The 20,838-nt window shown below is 39.9% G+C and overlaps 1 protein-coding gene across 1 annotated transcript in view; it reads left to right on the plus strand.

Moving 5' to 3' along the window:
- The first annotated feature begins 537 nt into the window (after window positions 1-537).
- FH (fumarate hydratase) overlaps window positions 538-20,838 on the plus strand; it is a 30,700-nt gene continuing 10,399 nt past the window's right edge. The window contains exons 1-6 of the mRNA XM_058700325.1: window positions 538-708; window positions 7,568-7,702; window positions 10,759-10,869; window positions 12,569-12,745; window positions 15,311-15,493; window positions 18,236-18,401. Coding sequence (XP_058556308.1) covers window positions 583-708; window positions 7,568-7,702; window positions 10,759-10,869; window positions 12,569-12,745; window positions 15,311-15,493; window positions 18,236-18,401 — 898 coding nt within the window. The 5' untranslated portion in view covers window positions 538-582. The remainder of the gene's footprint in view (window positions 709-7,567; window positions 7,703-10,758; window positions 10,870-12,568; window positions 12,746-15,310; window positions 15,494-18,235; window positions 18,402-20,838) is intronic.

The following is a 20,838-nucleotide window of genomic DNA, read 5'->3' on the forward strand; positions in this document are numbered from 1 at the left end:
CGGGGGAGGGTCAGAGAGAGAGGGAGACACAGAATCCGAAACAGGCTCCAGGCTCTGAGCCATCAGCACAGAGCCCGACGCGGGGCTCGAACTCACGGACCGCGAGATCATGCCCTGAGCCGAAGTCGGACGCTTGACCGACTGAGCCACCCAGGCGCCCCCTGGAAGAAATTTTAAAAGATTCCAAAGAGAGAACATGTAATGAGTGATTATATGATAAATAAATATTTCTTTCTAGAATGTCATCAACCAACACTGACTCATTCACCAGCTAATACTCTCGCCCTCCCTCTGCCTCAAACAGCGATCAAGCTGTTTCAAAGAGGTTTCAACGTAAACTTCCTTCCCCATAATTCCCTTCTCCCTACTTTCCAATGAATCCGAGGGCTTCCAGGGTCCGCTCAACATCACGGAAGGTAAGCCCGCCCCTCTCTCTTTACTGGCCATTCACGATTGGTCCCACCCCACCCCCTCGGCTTGATTGGATAAGAGCGAGGCGCCGTGGGAGGCATGTGTTCAGACAGCGGGCGTGGAGGCGTGGCCTCAACCGCCCCCAAATTCTACCCAGGCTCCCGGTGCACCATGTACCGCGTCGTCCGACTCCTCGCGCGCTCGCGTCGCCTCGTGCGGCCTCCCGGCTCAGCCTCAGCTCCCGGCCTCGGAGGCGTGCCGGTCCTCCCACTGCGGGCCCCGAACGCCGCTGGAATGGTGAGCGCTGGCCGCCCGAGCCCCGGCCTCCCCGCGGTGACCTTCAGCCCTCCGGCTCGCCGGCCCGGCAGGCGGGAGGGATTCCCGCGGCGTCCCGGCCGACCCCGGCCTGGGCCGCGCGCCCGCGTGGCGGGCTTCCGGGCCTCGTAGCGCCGCCTCCTCCCCGGGTGAGCGCGTGGGCAGGGGCTGCAGCCGCCGGCGAGGGTCCTGCGGGGACCCCTGGGGTGTTCCGTAGGGGCCCACCCCAGCCGCGCGTTCTGCGGCGATCCAGCCGGTGCGGAGGCCCCCACCCTGGGGCGCTGCCCTGGGGACTGTACCGGGGTGGGAGGCGGGGGACGAGGGCCGCTGCCGGCCCTGCCCCTGAGCAGGCCCAGTGTCGATCGTCGCCCGGACCTGCGGCCTTTTATCACCACTGGGCGGTGAACTTCTTTCAGGCCTTGGGGTGGGGTTGAAGGTTCTTGGGAACTTCAAAGATTTTACTTTTCACGAAGTTGCCAATTTTGGTAGGCTGACGATGGTTTTCCCCACTTTTGTAAAACCTTGAAATTTGTTGAGGGGGACAGAGTGTCCTTAAGTATGTTAGGGAAGATTGGATGGGATCTAACTGTAGCTGAGTCAGTATTTTTTAATTCAGAAGGACCAAAGGAACGTAAAGGTCCAAGTTCAAGTCCTTTGCTTTTTCGAGTGTCACCTTCAGTAATTTGGGCTTTGACGAGCATTTTAAATACATAGGCACACACGTATTGGTAGGAGGAGTTTGGAGAATAAGTGGTAGTTTAGTAAGAGTTACAGTTCTGCACAAGTTCACCGTGCTGTAGTATGAGCTCTGCAGTCAGAGATGGGATTTCAAATCCTACTGTGCTGCTCACAGTTCAGATTTGGGGCAACTTGTCTTTGTGCCTCAGTGTCTGCATGTAAAATGGAAATAATAACAGGTACCCAGCAAGATTGCCCATGTGAAAGTACTTTGACAGTGTTTGGCAAGTAGTAGGTGCTCATTAAATAAATGCCTCCATCTAGCATATTTCAAAGGCCCAAGACATGTTCTGAACTGTGAACTTTAAGATAATTTCATCGCATTACTGTACTTGAAACTACAAAAATCAGGGGTGCTTCATATTCCTGCAGTTTCCTGCTCTAATAATTTTAGTGCATTTAGAGCCTTTAAAACATTTATGTATTTTTTACCGAGTGTTTTGTAAAAAGGGAATTGGCGGCTGGAGAACTGAATCTGTCCTGTTATAAATATTGAAAAAATAGCACTGCCTTGCTTTTTTAGTGTTGTAATGTTAGCTAAGATCAAATGGAGATAGGATTCCCCCCTCCCCCGTAATTCCAAATCTATCTTTTGCCCTGTAATCTCAGTTCAAAATCTTTGTGTTGATTTTATTAAAAGCTTTTTTTTTTATTGCTACTGTTGAGAATTTACATAACCATAAATGCCCTAAGTTACCTTGTATCCAAATGAGCCATAAATGTTCATCCACTAGGACGATAGCATTTATTGAATGCAGGCTGTGCATCTGAGTCCTGTGAAAAAGACCGTCACTACAAGCATAAGATAATGCATTTATTGAACACCTGCTATGTATCAGGCCCTTTGAAAAAGACAGTTGCTACAAGCATAGAGTTTAGAGACTACTGGGGGTGTTTAAATAAGAAAAGAAATGATGCACAGTTAATTACAACGTGGTAAATACTGCCTAGGAGAAATAGCACAGTGAGAGTGAGAATATGTAGTGGAGACCAGCTTTGACAGTGCCTTGATGGCATGGTGGATGGAAAGCCCCACATCTTTTAAAGTTTCTTTTCTGTATTTCCTTAATGGTCTGCAGGATGGCCATGAAGACTGGAAACAGATTATATCTTCTATATCACAATGTAATATCAATAAAACATTTATTGTATATTTGCCAGTATTGCAAGACTTTGTGGTCACCCTATATTTTAAGTTGAGCCAGAGTTTTCCTGAAAGAAACTTAAAACCCAAACGCTGTGAAGTCAAACTTTGGATTTTTATCTTTGGAGGTTGTCCTTTTACATGAGAAATGATTTGGGTTTTCTTGAACACTGAATATTCTTTTAAACCACCTGAAACTGAGAATCTGAAAGACATTTCTTTAGAAAGTGCCATGGTTTAGTTAATGGTTATCTTACACATGCACGCGCAGGGGGACATCTTAGAGGCTCGAGGCCTGTATTTATTGACTTTTCTGGTTTAGACTGGCATGCAAATTTTGAGACCATTTCATCAATTTCTGAGGCTCCTGGAGTTAGTGGCTGCTAACAGTACATGGTATTTCTGTGTCTTAATGGCAATAAGCCTGCAGAGAACAGGACCATTACCCTTCATGCTTCTCCAGAAGGGGGGCTGATTTTAAATGAGCACAAGCCTCACAGGAACCATTGGGAAGTCACACTTTGTGTCTGCCTCATGCTCAGCTGGTTAAACTCTTTATTTTATTTATTTATTTATTTTTAATTTTTTTTTTTTTAACGTTTTATTTATTTTTTTGAGACAGGGAGAGACAGAGCATGAACAGGGGAGGGTCAGAGAGAGGGAGACAGAATCTGAAACAGGCTCCAGGCTCTGAGCTGTCAGCACAGAGCCGACGCGGGGCTCAAACTCACAGACCAAGAGATCATGACCTGAGCCGAAGTTGGCCGCTTAACTGACTGAGCCACCCAGGCGCCCCTGGTTAAACTCTTTAAGCCATGGTGCTAAATACCTGAAGTGATAAACTGCCTTCTGCTAGAAACTCTCTGAATTATGGCATATGAAGGCATGGTTTTCAGAAATGCTACTTTTTTGTAACAGTGGATTATATGAATTAAAAACTTTTATTTAAGAGATGCCATTCATCACTTCATCCTCAAAAGCACTGATAATTTTCAGTTATTTGAGGATGAGCGTTCTCTTCATGCCCAGGCCACTGGGAAGAGATGATGTATGTGATAATGTGGAAGATTTTGAAAACCACACGAGTGCTTTTCAGATCTCAAGTGGACTCATAGGTAGATGGTGGAATCAGTGTAGTGGGTAGCTACCAGTATTATTGTTATTATTATTATTATTATTATTATTTTAATAGAATTGCGTAGAATAGAAAATATGGGTGTATAACATACTGTTTCACGAAATTTTTGTTTCAGCCTTGTGTGCGTGTATGCACGTGTTTATGTATGTACCGGATCACTGTCGGAAGGTTTTTTCTGTGGGTTATTATTGTAAAGAACATTTGAAAGAATGTTTGAAGAGACGTGGCAGTTACCTGGTTCGTTGTTCCTCTATCCATATATATATATATATATGTACTTATCTAACTGATGCTAACTCCACATAAGTGTAGCCTCCCCTACAGTTTTTCTGTAATTCCTGGTGCCTTTCAAAGTGTTTTACAGCATTGCTTCAGTTTCTGTTCAACAAATGTATGCAACCTATATATTTCCTGGGGTTAAATGAAGAGATAACTGTTTGGCTTTTTGGAATGGTTTGTTACTAGCTAGCGAAGCTGCTGCAGACGGTGTTTATTGTTGCAGCTTTGGGATGTTTATTTTTATTATAGGGGCAGTAAGCATATTTTTGGAAGTTTTTGCTGAGATTATGATTTTGGCCATGATTGACTTCTGTACTTTTTTAATGATCACTGTCAGGATCCTAGAATTTGATTAGGTTGTTGTTTCTTGATTTGGAATACAAAAATTGTTAAGGTTTAAGCTGAAGAACGTGGTAAAATGTATTTGTCTAGATCTTTGAAGTAACTTTCAATGGATCTGAGTTTCATCAGAGCAACCAGTTATTTAGGGGGCAAAGATACTGCTGTCTTATGATGAGAATTTAATAATTTTGAAGCAGAAAGCCGTGTAAATCTAAGGGGTTGAACCTGATTTCACAAGTGACTGATGGAAACCGTTCTCCTTTTAGAGCTGGCATCTTGTTGCTATCTCCTAACAAGGTGATGAGAAGAAGAACACTGAGTTTATGTGTTGAGTGCCCCTGCTGTCATCGCTAGTGTCATCCGGTCAAAGTATACTTTAACATACGCGAAGATTTATTTAGGCTACCTGAAACAGAGATCATAATGCAAAATATTTTCATTAGTGCTTCGGAGATACAGAGCCCCAGGTGCTTTGGGTCTCCAGGGTAGGAAGCAAGTTATAGTGATGTCTAGTGGTGTCAGTGTGACCAAGCTCTGTTAGAGAAAAATCGAACCACACATGTCCACCTCCTTTTACTCTTCAGGCTCAGGGGCACAACTCAAGGCTCCGTTGTGGCCAGTCTGGAGTTACTCCCTCTGCTTCTTGGCTTATGGAAGTAGTAATAAAAGAGTAGTACATGCAAACAGCTTTTGGGTTCTGACAGTCCAGGCTTTGAGGGCTTCGGGTCTTTCCCCTTGCTGACTGGGTGATCTCCTGGGATTATTTAATGTCTCCAGATCTGCAGTTCCTCTGAGGTGCAGATGCAGCAGCACAGTCTCCTAAGTGATTATGAAAGTCAGATAACGTGGTGCTTGAGAAGAGGTTGCTGCCGAGCATGCTGAATGCTGAGGCGCGAGTATTTTTACTGACTGCTGCTTCTCATTGGCCTCAGCTAGTCCTCCACAGACTTTTAGACAATAGAAGAAAATGTACCTCGCTGGTGATACTACTGTATGTCTACATGGATACGACGACACTTTTCTGTTCCTGCAATCCAAAAGGCTTTATAGCATATAAAGGGTTTGTAAACCTGTCTAGTCCCAGGGTATGACTATGAATTACGTTTTTCGTTTTCAGAGGACTGTTAGTAAAACAGAATTACTTGGCTAGGAATTTTTAAATCCTTTGAATCATCTGACCATGTTTATTTCATAATTAATGCACACTGATTAAAGCTCTGAGTATCTCTCTGGAGTCTCCTTGCTATAAAGTATCATGTAAATTCCAACTTTTTATTATTTTACAGTAAGTCTTTTTTATAGTATTCTAAAGTATTTGTTGAGCAGTTGTTAATTTTTTATTAGTATAAATATATATTTTTTTATTTTTTATTAGTATAAGTTGATGTACTTGATAGAATCTTGGAGTCTCCATAATAGGGACTTGAGATCATGGGCTCTTATTCTGGGTAGTGGATTGGCTTCAAGATACAAACTCTCTAAAATCATATGTAAGATTTTGCATACAGTATATGTATTTGTGTTCATTTTTCTAGAGAAAGGATCCATAGCTTTCCTCATATTCTCAAAGGGTTCCATTGCCCTGAAAAGGTTAAGAACTGACCTAGCCCGTCCTCCCTTGTCTGTACGTTTAATTTATGGATGAGAAAAGTTGACTTGTTGAAGGTGACACAGCTACTAAGTGGGGGGCTGTCTTGACTGCAAAGCCTGGGCCGTTCATATTGCACTCATCTATCTCTCATGCCTGGTATTTGTAGACCATGGCCGAGCTCTGCTTCAGTATGTAACATTTACAACCTTTAAAGTATCATTTTCAGGCCATTTTCTAAAGTTTCCTATAAAATAAAGATTAACCCAAGTACTGCACATTGAACTGGTCAAAGCTTTTCCTACAGGAGATATACTTCTGAACTGGAAAAGATTATTATTTTTGCTTCAGAGTCTTTATTTAACTTCAGCATAGCATGTGAATTCTACAGTCTGTCTTTAAAATCTGCAGTATTTGAAATGATATCTGATAAGAGGTTAATGTCCAAAATATATAAAGAAGTTACACAACTTAACACCAAAAAGCCCAAATAATCTGATTGAAAATGGGCAGAGGACCTGAATAGACATTTGTCCAAAGAAGATGTATAAATGGCCAACAGAGACATGAAAGGATGCTCAACATCACTAATTTTCAAGGAACTCCAAATCAAAACCACAATTATGTATTACCTTACTCCTGTCAGAATGGTTAGCATCAAAAAGACAAGAAATAACAAGTGTTGGTGAGGATGTAGAGAAAGAGGAACCCTTGTGCACTTTTGATGGGAATGCAAACTGGTGTGGCCACTGTAGAAAACCGTACGGAGAATCCTCAAAAAATTAAAAATAAGGATACCATAGGATCCAGTAATTCCACTGCTGGGTATTTACCCAAAGAAAATGAAAAAAATTCAAAAAGATAGATACACCCTTGTGTTTATCGTAGCACTACTTACAACAGCCAAGCTATGGAAACAGCCCAAGTGTCCATTGATAGACCAATGGATAAACAAGATGTGATATATATACACAGTGGAATATTACTCAGCCATAAAAAAAAAATGAGATCTTGACGTTTGCAACATGGATGGACCTAGAGGGTACTATTCTAAGTGAAATAAGTCAGAGAAAGACAAATACCATATGATTTCACTTCTATGTGGAATTTTAAAAACAAAGGAATAAACACAGAGCAGAATCAGACCCATAAATACAGAGCACCAACTGCTGGTTGCCAAAGAGGTGGGGGATGGGGGAGGTGGGCAAAATGGGTGAAGGTACAGGTTTTCAGGTATGGAATGAATAAATCACCAGAATAAAAGGTACGGCATAAGGCAATAGTCCATGGTATTGTAACAGTGTTGTGTGGTGATAGAGGGTAGCTGTACTGTGGCGGGCACAGCATGGACATAGAGTTGTGGAGTCATCGTGTTGGACACCTGAAACTAATGTGACATTGTGGGTGTCAACTGTATCCAAATTGAAAACAAAAAAAAAATGACAAAAAAATTCTCAAGAAAAGAACTGGGTGGTAGAATGAGAATCCAATGGGATTTTTTGGTCTTTATGGTACTTACTAAGGTTTCTTTCCCCTTACAGCTGACAAGGTGTTATTGCTTTGATACTCGGTTTCTTTTTAAGCTATAATAGCGTCTTATTTTTCTCTTTAGGCAAGCCAAAATTCCTTTCGGATAGAGTTTGATACCTTTGGTGAGCTCAAGGTCCCAAATGATAAGTATTATGGCGCCCAGACTGTGAGATCCACGATGAACTTTAAAATTGGAGGTGTGACGGAGCGCATGCCAGTAAGTGGTTTTGTGGAAGTATTGGCTTTATTCAAATGAGTCACTTTATAAATAAATATTTTACAGAGTTAAGACATGAAGTTGTTATGTAACTGGCTTTGTGAATAGTAAGATATTTCTCTTTAAAATATCAAAGACCTTTTTGAACTTTAATACTATTATTTTGAGCTGTGACTTTGAATATTTTAGAGTTTTATTTGATAGAACTCAGTGACTTGTCTTTTTATTCTTGCTGGGATTATTCAGATTTTTACTAGAATTTTACAGTTTAAACATTTTTAGTTTCAGTACTTAATTTTTTAACCTGGTTTAAAAGAAAACATTTTTCTTCAATATTATATTTTCTATCTTTCTTGGTTGCAGTTTCTAGGAAAGCATACACAAATACATAAAAATATTCTTCTTAACCATATCTGGCATATAATAGGTAATATATAAGTATATGTTCATTGCTACACGAATGATTGATTAGAAAGCTTTCTGCCATGTTTCGTTAAATTTAAGATGACGTCAGTTAGAAGATACACCGTTATGTAGCCCCAGAAGAGAAAGGCTGTCAGAGCTGTGACGTGTCATCGATGTGCCTTGGTTTCAGAGATGTCAGAGTGTGAAAAGAACTGAAGGAGTAGATTACCTGTGCTGCTGGAGCCCATCTGCACTGTGAGCACTAGTCGGTGCCACAGTGCAGGGTAGGATAGGAGCCTAGGAGTAGCCAGCCTTCCTCCGGTGAGATATGGTTTCATAGCTGTCTTCTAAATACACTTTTATCATACAATAATTTTAACTTCCGTATGGAACTTCAACCCATTCCTAAGCCTTTACGACTGAATCTTTGACAGGCTTATACGATTTTACAAGTGGCTGCAGTTGACTCTTCTTTGAGGAAAATCTTTTTTTGTCATTGTCACTGACAGCTGTCTTGGTGATGAGGTAAACTCGGGTCAGACGACGTGGTTAGGCGACAGAGGGTAGCAGCTGATCCTAAAATATCCTCATCTAGTTCAACTCTTGGGATTAAGGAGGTCAGTCCTAATCAGCGTTGGTAGGAGTAAGCATGTCACTTCTTAATGGTCCTGCTTCAGGCGGCGAGGGACGGGGTTCTGGGGGGTGTGATTGCCGCTGCTGCTCCAGAGACTGGGCAGCTATGCACATGACACGTCTGTAAAAGGTGGACTTGTGGGGTATCTGTTTTGTCACGTTTTGTTTCGTCTCCGTTAAGATCCTGAACTTTTAAAAATATAAAGCAGGCGATGATGTGCCCTGACCTGAGTAGTATGAGTAAACCCAGCCCTTTGCCCCTGAGGTCCAACGGAAAACAAAACCAAAAAAGATTATGAACTTCCAATGTGAGTCAATTAAGAATAATGAGACCCTTCTTTTCTCCCCAGTGTCCTTTTACCATTTTATTGTAGTAGTGTTCAGTGAAACTCTGCTGTGACCCTCTTTCATTTTTACGAGTCTGTAGACACTGGGGTGAGTCACTTCATTTGGATGGCCAGAGCTGACAGGCTGTCACTGATGACTCTGGCAGTAGCTTAAGCCACCACCAGTGTGCTCCTGTAGAAATTTCAATTCCCATCTGTTTCATGGTTTTTTTTTTTTAATTTTTTTTATTAGGTTTATTAGAGCACATGCATGAACAGGGGAGGGACAGAGAGACAGTAAGAGAGAGAGAATCCCAAGCAGGCTTTGCACTGGCAGTGCAGAGCTTGATGCAGGGGGCTCGATCCCACGAACCATGAGATCATGACCTGAGCCAAAATGAGAGTCAGATGCTTAACAAACTGAGCCACCCAGGTGTCCCGCATCTGTTTCATGTTTAAAGTTTTTAAGTTTCGAATCCTATGTGCCATTTGTCTCTATCTCATTTGGGTAGAGCACTTAAAATGTTTTCATTTTAGTTTCTTTGAATTCAAAATGGAAAAACTCTTCAGTTATTTCCTTTTCAGTTTGCCCCTCAGTGTATCCTCTCTTTGGCCCAGGTTTAACGTGTCCTGTTCCTTCCTTTTCTTTGTTTTTTTCCACCTTGATTTCCCTTGAGGACTGTAGCTTCCATTGTGCTATTCCTTCCTCTTTTCCCCACCCTTCCTTTCTTGCTTGCACTCTCTCTCCCTTCAAAGCTGGTATGGAATCCAGACTACCATCTGCACTATTAATTTTGGCAAGAACACATAATTCTTTCATCTTACAAAAACCAGATATCATTTCAGTAAAACGTCATCAAAAGTTACTCGGTTTCATCCCTTTAAATTTGGTGAGGTGATTCCGAGCTGGAAGTGAAAAGATCTGCAAACTGAAAGGGTTTGAAATTCAGTTAGATGTATCAGTGTGTAGTACCCTGGGCTTGAAGAAATATTCAATGACTTACAGAGTGTCAAGCCCTCAATAACTAGAATATCATGCTTTCTGACTTCGGGATGAAATGATACCCATTTAATAACTGGTTATTCAAAACTTATTGGCAGCTAAATATTATTTTTATTTTTATTGCTTTTAAAGAGAAAAAAGAAAAATAATGATGTGGTATGAGATCCAGTGAGGGAAAATAATGGTGCTTGCTGGTGAAATGATTGAGCACCGTTTGGTTTTATGTATATAAACACATACACATTGTAACATATTATAAAAAAGTAGAATGAGTGGTAGGTACATTGCATATGTGCACGTGTTTGTGTGGAGGGAATACACACATGTGTAAAACGGGTCAACATACTTGCTTGTGTTTGGTTCCCTAAACAGATACATGGTGAATCTTGGTCCATTCCACGCCTGTCTGTCTGTAATCCTATGTTACTGTAGTGTTGCTTCAGTTAGTGTTTACTTAGTTTTTGCACTTGCATAAAATATTAATCTTAATTTTTTATGCTAAACAAAACTTGATAATTTGAGATGTTTTTCTGATTCATTTTGGATCCTGTCTGTCTGTAATCCTATGTTACTGTAGTGTTGCTTCAGTTAGTGTTTACTTAGTTTTTGCACTTGCATAAAATATTAATCTTAATTTTTTATGCTAAACAAAACTTGATAATTTGAGATGTTTTTCTGATTCATTTTAGATCCCAGTTATTAAAGCTTTTGGAATCTTGAAGCGAGCGGCTGCTGAAGTAAACCAGGATTATGGTCTTGATTCGAAGATTGCTAATGCGATAATGAAGGCAGCCGATGAGGTAGGAGCCCATAAGTGTGCTGTTTACGCAGTGGCATCAGGCCCCTTGCGTTTACGAGATGCTGTCAGGCCCGGGCGGAGGAAAGGGCCACTGAGTTCCTGAGTTAATGAATTTCAGGGTAATGTGGCAGCCTTCTTGCTTGGTTAGGATGAATATTAATATGGTGTTTAAAATATTGTGGCAGAATTTCTGGATGATCTTATGCCTTTTTAATTCTCTTGACTTTGCCTTTTAATTTATATAATTTAAAGAAAACTTGAAGAGGCGGTGTTAAACTTACAGATTTGACTTTTTATTTTATGTATACATGATTCCTTTTAAAACTAGTTGGTTATTTGATGATGATATGTATGGAGATGTAATGTCACTAATCCATTTTTCATGTAATCTTAAGGACATAGTCAGAGATAACAGTTAAAAAGCTGTATATATAGTGGCGTTCATTGCAGTACTATTTATGATAGTAACAAATTAGACTGTATCCGACCATAACAGATGCTTATACAAGTTATATTGTGAAGCGATAGAAAATTGGTTTCTTGAAGAATGTTCTAGGATAAACCTAGCATGAAAGAAGTATGGGGTGGGGAGAGTAGCAAAATATGTATTCATTTATTTTTAAAAATTAAAAAATATTTTTTTAATATTTATTTATTTTGAGAGAGAAGAGAGAGAGAGAGAGAGCATGAGCAGGGGAGGGGCAGAGAGAGAGGGAGACCCAGAATCTGTAGCAGGCTCCGGGCTCTGAGCTATCAGCACAGAGCCTGACATGAGGCTTGAACTCATGAACCATGAGATCGTGACCTGAGCCAAAGTCAGACGCTTAGCCGACTGAGCCTCTCAGGTGCCCCTAAATAAATATATTTAATGATCGTAATTGTGTGCCGGGAGTCACTGTTCCTGAGGGGTAGGGCTGTTGTAATTTACGACGTTTTCACTTCTCAAAATGTTCCACACTGATCATCTATTATTTTTATATAACTAGGAAAAAAGTTTTACTTTAAAATGAACTAATTATTTAAGGTGCTAATTTTCTAAGGTGCATGCTAATTTTTTTCAAGCTAAAATCATTCTAGAAGCTGAAGTTAACCACTAACTCTCTTAGCTTATAATTCAAGAACTGACACATAAAAATATGACAGAAGCAGGGATAGATCTGGACTGTGTGTATGTCTCTGCACTTGGCAGTTGCTACTCATTGGACATCTGCAGTGAAGTAACTATCAGCAAACTCATTTTCAAGTAATTCGTTCATTATCATGCTGACTCCAGCTGTAACGTCTGTTGGATGTTCCCGCTGAGCACTGCAGTCAGTGTACCTAAAAACTTACCACATGTGCCAGCTTTTACAGGTGGCCCTATCTGGATGTTATTAGAAGAGGCAGTTGGAGATACAGAAGAAAGATAGCTTTGATTCAGTTTTCATTTGGAATCCATGAAATTGCATCTTTCAGAATAGATGAAATTTTCGTTTTAGAAGTAGCAGTGGTTGGAACATGGGATCCTGAAGCTTGGACTTCCTGGACAACCACAAGCTGTGCAGCACCATCTGAAACTCATGTAGCATGTGAGAGAAGTGGGCATCTTTAAATAGCACTTTATAGGCGATCACTTGCTTGTAGTTGATTACGGTAGTTTACGTGAATATTGAATACTGCTTGTTTTTAAAAATTCATTTCTTAAATTTCTTTTTCTGCAGGTAGCTGAAGGTAAATTAAATGATCATTTTCCACTTGTGGTATGGCAGACTGGATCAGGAACCCAGACAAATATGAATGTAAATGAAGTCATTAGCAATAGAGCAATTGAAATGCTGGGAGGTGAACTTGGTAGCAAGAAACCTGTGCATCCCAATGATCACGTTAATAAAAGCCAGGTCAGTGTACCATCTCCTCTTTTCTTGGTTATAAATTGAAAAGAATACCTGAGGTTATTCTTGTAAAACAGGCGTTAGCTTTTTGGCAAAGAAGCTTCACTAGGCTTATATTCTTTAGTAGAAAGGACTTCTTACATGGGTTCTTATTTCTTTTAAGAATCTTGGGTCTATGCCTTAAACTTCATAAAAATCCCTATTAGGACACCTGAATTTAGTATATGTATATTTGTATTGTTTGGTTTGTTTGTTTATTTATTAATGTGTATTCCTATTTGAGAGAGAGAGAGAGTGTGTGAGCAGGGGAGGGCCAGAGAGAAAGGGAGACATAGAATCCGAAGCAGGCTCCAGACTCTAAGCTGTCAGCACAGACCCGGATGCAGAGCTTGAACTCACAGACTGCGAGATCATGACCTGAGCTGAAGTCAGAGGCTTAACTGACTGAGCCACCCGGGCGCCACATTATTTGGTTTATTTTTTAAAAACTCTTTATTTTTAAGTAATTTTAGAATTCTGAAAGAATTACAAAGATACCTCAAAGAGTTCCTGTATACCCTTCTCTCAGTTTCCCTTAATGTCAAACAATTTTTATAACCCTGGTATGTTTACCACGCAATGAAATTAATATTGGTATACAATACTATTAACTAAACAGACGTTTTTAGGATTTCCCTAGTTTTCTACCAACATCTTTTGTTTTCTTGCAAGATGCAGTCCAGACTACACATTGCATTTAGTCATGTTCTCTTAGTCCACTCCAGTCTCTTGACAGTTTGTCTTTTGTCACCTTGACACTTGTGAAAGTAGCGGTCAGGTATTTTGTGGAACGTCCCTCAGTTTGGGTTTGTTTGATGCTCTCTCATAAGTGGACAGAGACTGTGGATTTGGGCAAGACTGTTCAGAAGTGAAGGGCTCTTCTTGCTTCACGGCAGGGGTATGTGATGGCCTGTGACTTGGGACTGGTGACGCTGACTTTAATCACTTGGTTAGGTGGGGTCTGCAGGGCTTCTCCACCTTCCATTTTCTGTTGGAAGTGAGTCACTGACGTCTGCCTGTGCTCAGGCATTGCACTTAAGCTTCACTTGCTAAAGGAAGTAGTATCAAGAAATTTTTGGTCATATGTTAAAATCAACACAGAATTGATATGTAATGTTTAGACTGCAAATATCTTCTTTCTCCTTAAACTTTTGCCCACCAGTGTTAGCATGCAATAGTGGATCTTGCCCTATAGCAGTTACTACTGTGGCGTTTTAGTGGTGATTTTCTACTCCTCTCAGTCCTTCTACGTGTATTTATTGAAACTTGTCTGTAAAGATTTGTCCTCTTCTGTCTCCCTCCCCCCCACTTACATATTTATTTAACTGTTGATGTGTATCGACATGAATTCGCGAATATTTATTTTATTCCTAAGGTCCTAACCCAGTACTGTTACTTATGTTGTTGCTCACATCGTTCCAGCTTTGGAAGCCCTCTGGGTTGGCCCTGTGTCCTTTGGATGTGCCACCACATTTGTGTGTCCTTTGGATGTGCCATCCATTTTTTTTTTCTTTCTTTTTTTTTTTTTTTAAAGCAGTTCTTTGCTTTCTTATACCACTAGGTGTTCCATGCTCATCAGTGTTTTCCCTGTCCTAGCCCCCGTCAGCACCCATTTTTCCAAGGAACTCTCAGAGGATCTTACTGGAAAATATTTAGAACTCAAGATCTGGTGCTAGGTGTTATTTAATATATTTTTAAATGTTAACGGGGAAGTGTTTTCACATAAATTTATTGTATGAAGAATTTTTCAAACTTATTACTTGCAATTAAATATAAACTTTTATATACTTCAGTTTGAAGTCTGCATGAGAATAATCCAGTATGTATGGTCTGATGGAGGAGTTGGGTAGAGCCACAGGTGAGGCAAGATTGGCTTGTGCTGATAATTGTTCGAGTTTTGGTGTAGGTACTTGAGTGTTTATTATACCATTCACTCTACTTTTGTGAGTGGTTTGATATTTTCCATAGTAAAAAGTTACAATATATCATTTTAAATAACATAATAGTTTAAAAGTATGGGGTTTCAGTTGATTACAGAGCGTGGAGTGTGAACTACCTTGTCAGGTCCCAGTTCTGCCAGTTCCTAAATATTTTGGCAAGTCACATATCTTTCAGAGCTTGGCTTCCTGTTTTTAAAGTGTTGACCTATCTTATAAGAATTTTCCTCAAGTTTAATGAAAGAAGAAATGTTTGTAAAGGACTGTTTGCACTGTAGAACTGTAAGATGTTTTATTATTGCTCTCCTTACATGTTGTTAATTGTACTTCTTTAGGTTTTGTTGTCATTTATTAGCAGATACAATAATAATATATAATAGTAAGCTGCATATTTAATCCAGTGTTGAGTTGGTTAAACCAGGTTGCTTCTTATTTGACCTCAAGTGACCTCTGACTTGCCACACATAAATGTAATTGAGCACTAAATGCATGAGTTTCGAGTAATCATTTAGCGAGATGTTTAATAGGGATATTCAAGTGTGTTTTTTGTTGCTTCTGATTTAACATTTTGCATTTTTTGTAAATTTTCCAACAGAGTTCGAATGATACCTTTCCCACGGCGATGCACATTGCTGCTGCTGTAGAAGTCCATGAGGTGCTCCTGCCAGGGCTACAGAAGCTGCATGATGCTCTCGAAGCCAAATCCAAAGAGTTTGCCCAGATCATCAAAATTGGGCGCACTCACACCCAGGACGCTGTTCCACTCACTCTTGGGCAGGTATAGGAGTGTGATTGGATTTGATTCAATTTGGGGGTTGCTGCAGATGGCCGACACATTACCCTCCAAATCATACTAGTTCAGAGGTCCAAGTTCATCACAGTTGAGTTCACTGGCACAGTTTGCTCTGCATTAACCAATCAGTAGCTTTATTGACATCCTCTGAGGGAGGAGCACTGAGCCGGTCTGGGGGCAGTCGGGCCTGGTCAAGAGCTTAGCGTTGCTGAGTACAAGCTGTGGGACCTTGGGAAAATTACTTAGCTTTTCTGTGCCTCGTTTTCTGAGCTTTAAAATGAGGAGAATGCTATCTCTATCATAGCGTCGTTGTGAGGTTCAAATGAACTGGTTCACTAAGTGCTTAGAACCATGGGGACCACAGTAATAAGCACGTGTAGGTGTTAGCTGCCATCATCCCCATCTTCACCTTCACCAAGATCAGTTATCTTGTCTCCTTTTGTCTCTTACTCTAGATTCGTAGGCTCCATAAAAATTACTTTTAAATTGATTAATCACGGAATATCTGACTCTGTAAGATTGTATTGGGCCACATGTGAAAGAGGATTACTCTCTTCCCCCAAATACCAGAAGGTATTTTTGTGTTTCTTGATCGGTGCCCTGAAGAATGTCTAATGGCATGCACCGTGAAGGAAACGACGGGAATACGGATAATAGTTTTTGATAGTAAAACTCTCTCATAGTTTAGTTTGGGAGATAAGGCATACGTAAATTTGATACCAAAAGATGGTTATATATACCAAATATCAAGTGATAGAGTTGCAGAAATTGAGGTGAGGTGAGGTGAGAGTGTGCTGCTTGCTTACTTGAAAAGATTCTCGCTTGTAGTTTCAGTAGGATGAACACTGCAAAAGCTTGATTACGTAGCTTAATCTCATTACAGAAGGAGTGAGGAAAATGAAATGATTAATTGGAATACAGATGCTAGGAGTGAAGCAAGCTCCCTGGCTTCAGCTGCCTCTGAAGCCTTGGTCTGTCTTCTCTTTGCATCGTGGGTTCTTAGCCCTAGGCGTGGTTCCCACGGAGGAACAGTGTATGTCTGAAGCTGGAGGATCCCCTGGTTTCTAACGTTTTCCTTTCTGTTTGTCCCGTGTGGGAAAACCACCATGCCAAAGTCTGGTTGGGCTGTGCCAGCCTCCTCTGTAAGATCATCAGTCCCCCTGTTACGTCAGAAACCATTTTCTCTTCTACTTTATCTTACCAGAGCATTTACACTTGCTTTTATTGGAACTCTCTTTTGAGTTTATGCAGGTTTTCCCCAGTAAAAATAGAACTTCTTAAGTGAATCCAGCCAGTGTATGTATTAGTGATCCTGGATCGATGGATCAGGTCTACCTGAAAGGAGTTATATCTCCTAAAATGTTTTCTTTTCAAATAGTAATATATCCTGATACTAATCAAAAGTATTCATGGTTTTTCAGTGCTTTTAGGCAGAAAAAAAGACAACTCTGCTGTAACCATACATCCTGGCTTGCTCAGCTGAGTTCTGGTTTATGCCTTTGTCCCTGCATAATTCTTTTTTTTTTTTTTTTTTCTTTTTCAGTATATGAAGTTTATTGTCAAATTGGTTTCCATACAACACCCAGTGCTCATCCCAAAAGGTGCCCTCCTCAATACGCATCACCCACCCTCCCCTCCCTCCCACCCCCCATCAACCCTCAGTTTGTTCTCAGTTTTTAAGAGTCTCTTATGCTTTGGGTCTCTTCCACTCTAACCTCTTTTTTTTTTTTTTTTTTCCTTCCCCTCCCCCATGGGTTTCTGTTAAGTTTCTCAGAATCCACATAAGAGTGAAACCATATGGTATCTATCTTTCTCTGTATGACTTATTTCACTTAGCATCACACTCTCCAGTTCCATCCACGTTGCTACAAAAGGCCATATTTCGTTCTTTCTCATTGCCATGTAGTATCCCATTGTGTATATAAACCACAGTTTCTTTATCCATTCATCAGTTGATGGACATCTAGGCTCTTTCCATAATTTGGCTATTGTTGAGAGTGCTGCTATAAACATTGGGGTACAAGTGCCCCTATGCATCAGTACTCCTGTATCCCTTGGGTAAATTCCTAGCAGTGTCCCTGCATAATTCTTAAAAGGGGCCTTGCTGTGTTCAGACACAAGAAATTCTGTGGTTACCTTTTTAAAGTATGTCCTATTTTGAGAACCAGTGTGACATTAAGAGCAGAATTAAATTGCATCCTGAAGCTATAATCTTACTCTAACCTGTTACCTTCTGGTGCTGCTTGTGCTGTTCAGTGAGTCATTCAGCTTCTTGAGACCTTGTGAAGCACCTTTCTGTTCTCTGTTAGGTTTTTAAACTGAAATTGTTCGGAGAAAATGTCTGTTTCCATTTGTCATGGGAGAGTTGTCTAGGATACACCAAAAAATAAGAAATCACCTGCAAATAAACCAACAGTTTAATGTATTAAAGTTCTTTTTAAGCCTGATTTTCTGTGTTGTTTTTCTTTGCTTTCTAGTAAAAGAGGAGATTATAAACAGGCTACATATCATCCTCAGTGGCATCGTCCCACCTTATAGGTTTACAAATCCTCATTCTTCCTTATACTTTGCTCATTATATGAAGTAAAATAGTACAAATACCACTTGGTAGCTCATAACTTAGTAGCTGAAACATATTTAAAGGAATTCTTGTTTCATGCAGTCAAGAGTAACTTGTCAGCCATTAGGAAATTCTATATTCTCACCTTCTTTTCCTTCTGTTTTCAGGAATTTAGTGGTTATGTTCAACAAGTGAAATATGCAATGACGAGAATAAAAGCCGCCATGCCAAGAATCTATGAGCTCGCAGCTGGAGGCACTGCTGTTGGTACTGGTTTAAATACTAGAATTGGCTTTGCAGAAAAGGTTGCTGCAAAAGTGGCTGCACTCACAGGTTAGTGATAATATGAATTGTGACTCATTTTTGTTTTGGTCCATATATTTTCTAGGTGTTTCTCCTTTAAATTCTTGTGAATTTAAAGTTAAAAATAATATTTTCCCATCAAGCGTGTGTTTTATATCTATTTTAGAAGTGGTAATGTTAGTCCTTTTACCTTTTAAAAGTTCCCACCTATGATTCATACAGTATGCAATTAAAATCTGTCAGTGCTAGCTTGTTTACTCTGTGGTGGTATTACAATTATTTTCCCTTTAAAGCTGTTTTGAATACCCATTTTATTCTTCTGTTGTTTAATTTTCATTTAAATTTTAGTTCATATACAGTGCAATATTGGTTTCAGGGTTAGAATTCATTGATTTATTACTTACATCCAACACCCGGTGCTCATCACAAGTTCCCTCCTTCGTACCCATCCTCCATCTAGCCCATCCCCCACCCACCTCCCTCCATCAACCCTCAGTTTGTTCTCTGTGAACAAACTCTCCTCTTTTTCCCCCCTTCCCATGTTCATCTGTTTTGTTTCTTAAATTCTACATATGAATGAAATCGTATGGTATTTGTCTTTCTCTGATTGACTTATTTCGTTTAGCATAATGCATTCTAGCTCCATCCACATCATTGCAAATGGCAAGATTTCATTCTTTTTTGATGGTTGAGTAATATTCTGTTGTGTATATGCATATATATATATATATATATGTATGTATATGTATGTATATATGTATACACACACACACACACACACACACACACATATATGTATATATACACCACATCTTTATCCATTCATCATTTGATGGATACTTGGGCTCTCCCCATTGTTTGGCTATTGTTGATAATACTGCTATTAACATTGGGGTGCATGTAACCCTTCAAATCTGTACTTTTGTACCCTTTGCAGAAATACCTAGTAATGCAATTGCTGGGTTGTAGGCTAGTTCCTTGTTTAGTTTTTTGAGGAACCTACATAGTGTTCAGAGGGGCTGCTCTGCTTTGCACTCCCACCAACAGTGTAAGAGTGTTCCCCTTTCTCCACATCCTTGTCAACACCTGTTTCCTGAGTTGTTAATTTTAGCCATTCTGACAGGTCTGAGGTGGTATCTCATTGTGGTTTGGATTTGTATTTCCCTGATGATGAGTGATGTTGAGCATGTTTTCATGTATCTGCTACCCATCTGGATGTCTTCTTTGGAAGTGTCTATTCATGTCTTCTGCCCATTTCTTAACTGGGCTATTTATTTTTTGGGGTGTTGAGTTTGATAAGTTCATGATAGATTTTAGATATTTTCCCTTTATCTGATATATCATTTGCAAATATCTTCTCCCATTTGGTAGGTTACCTTTGAGTTTTGTTGATTGTTTCCTTCCCTGTGCAGAAGATTTTTATCTTGATGAAGTCATAATAGCTCATGTTTGCTTTTATTTACCTTGCCTCCGGCCACTTGTCTAGTAAGAACTTGCTACATGGAGGACAAAGAGGTTGCTGGCTGTGTTTTCCTCTAGAATTTTGATTCTGTTTTCTGTCTCACATTTAGGTCTTTCATCCATTTTGAATTTATTTTTGTATGTGGTGTAAGAAAGGGGTCCAGTTTCATTCTTCACATCGCCATCCAGTTTTCCCAACACCTTTGTTGAAGAGACTTTTTTCCATTGAATATTCTTTCCTGCTTTGTCAAAGATTACTTGACCCTATAGTTGTGAGTTCATTTCTGGGTTCTCTGCTCTGTCCCATTGATCTGAGTGTCTGTTTTTGTGCCAGTACCATACTGTCTTGATCACTACAGCTTTGTAACACAGCTTGAAATCTGGAATCGTGGATGCTGCCAGTTTTGTTTTCCTTTTCCAGAATTGCTTTGGATATTTGGAGTCTTTTGTGGTTCCATACAAATTTTAGGATTGTTTGTTCTAATTCTGTGAAAAATGCCCTTAGTATTTTTGATAGGGATTATATTAAATGTGTAGATGACTTTGGGTAGTATAGACATTTTAACAATGATTGTTCTTCAGTCCATGAGCAGGGAATGCTTTTCTATTTCTTTGTGTCCACTTCAGTTTCTTTCATAAGTGTTTCATAGTTTTCGGAGTACAGATCTTTTACCTCTTCAGTTAGGTTTATTCCTAGGTATCTTATTGTTTTTGGTGCAATTGCAAATGGGGTCGATTCTTCAATTTCTTTTTCTGCTGCATCATGTTTGGTGTATAGAGATGCAACAGATTTCATGTTGTCTGCAAATAGTGAAAGTTTGACTTCTTCCTTTCCAGTTTGTATGCCCTTTATTAATTTTTGTTGTTTGATTGCTAAAGCTAAGACTTCCCAGCACTATGTTAAGTAGAAATGGTGAGAGTGGACATCCTTGTTTTCTTTCTGATTGTAGGGGAAATGCTATCAGTTTTTCCTCACTCAGGATGATATTAGCTGTGGGTCTTTTGT

Source organism: Neofelis nebulosa, chromosome 15, assembly GCF_028018385.1.
Source record: "Neofelis nebulosa isolate mNeoNeb1 chromosome 15, mNeoNeb1.pri, whole genome shotgun sequence".
In the NCBI taxonomy this organism is placed as follows: domain Eukaryota; kingdom Metazoa; phylum Chordata; class Mammalia; order Carnivora; family Felidae; genus Neofelis; species Neofelis nebulosa.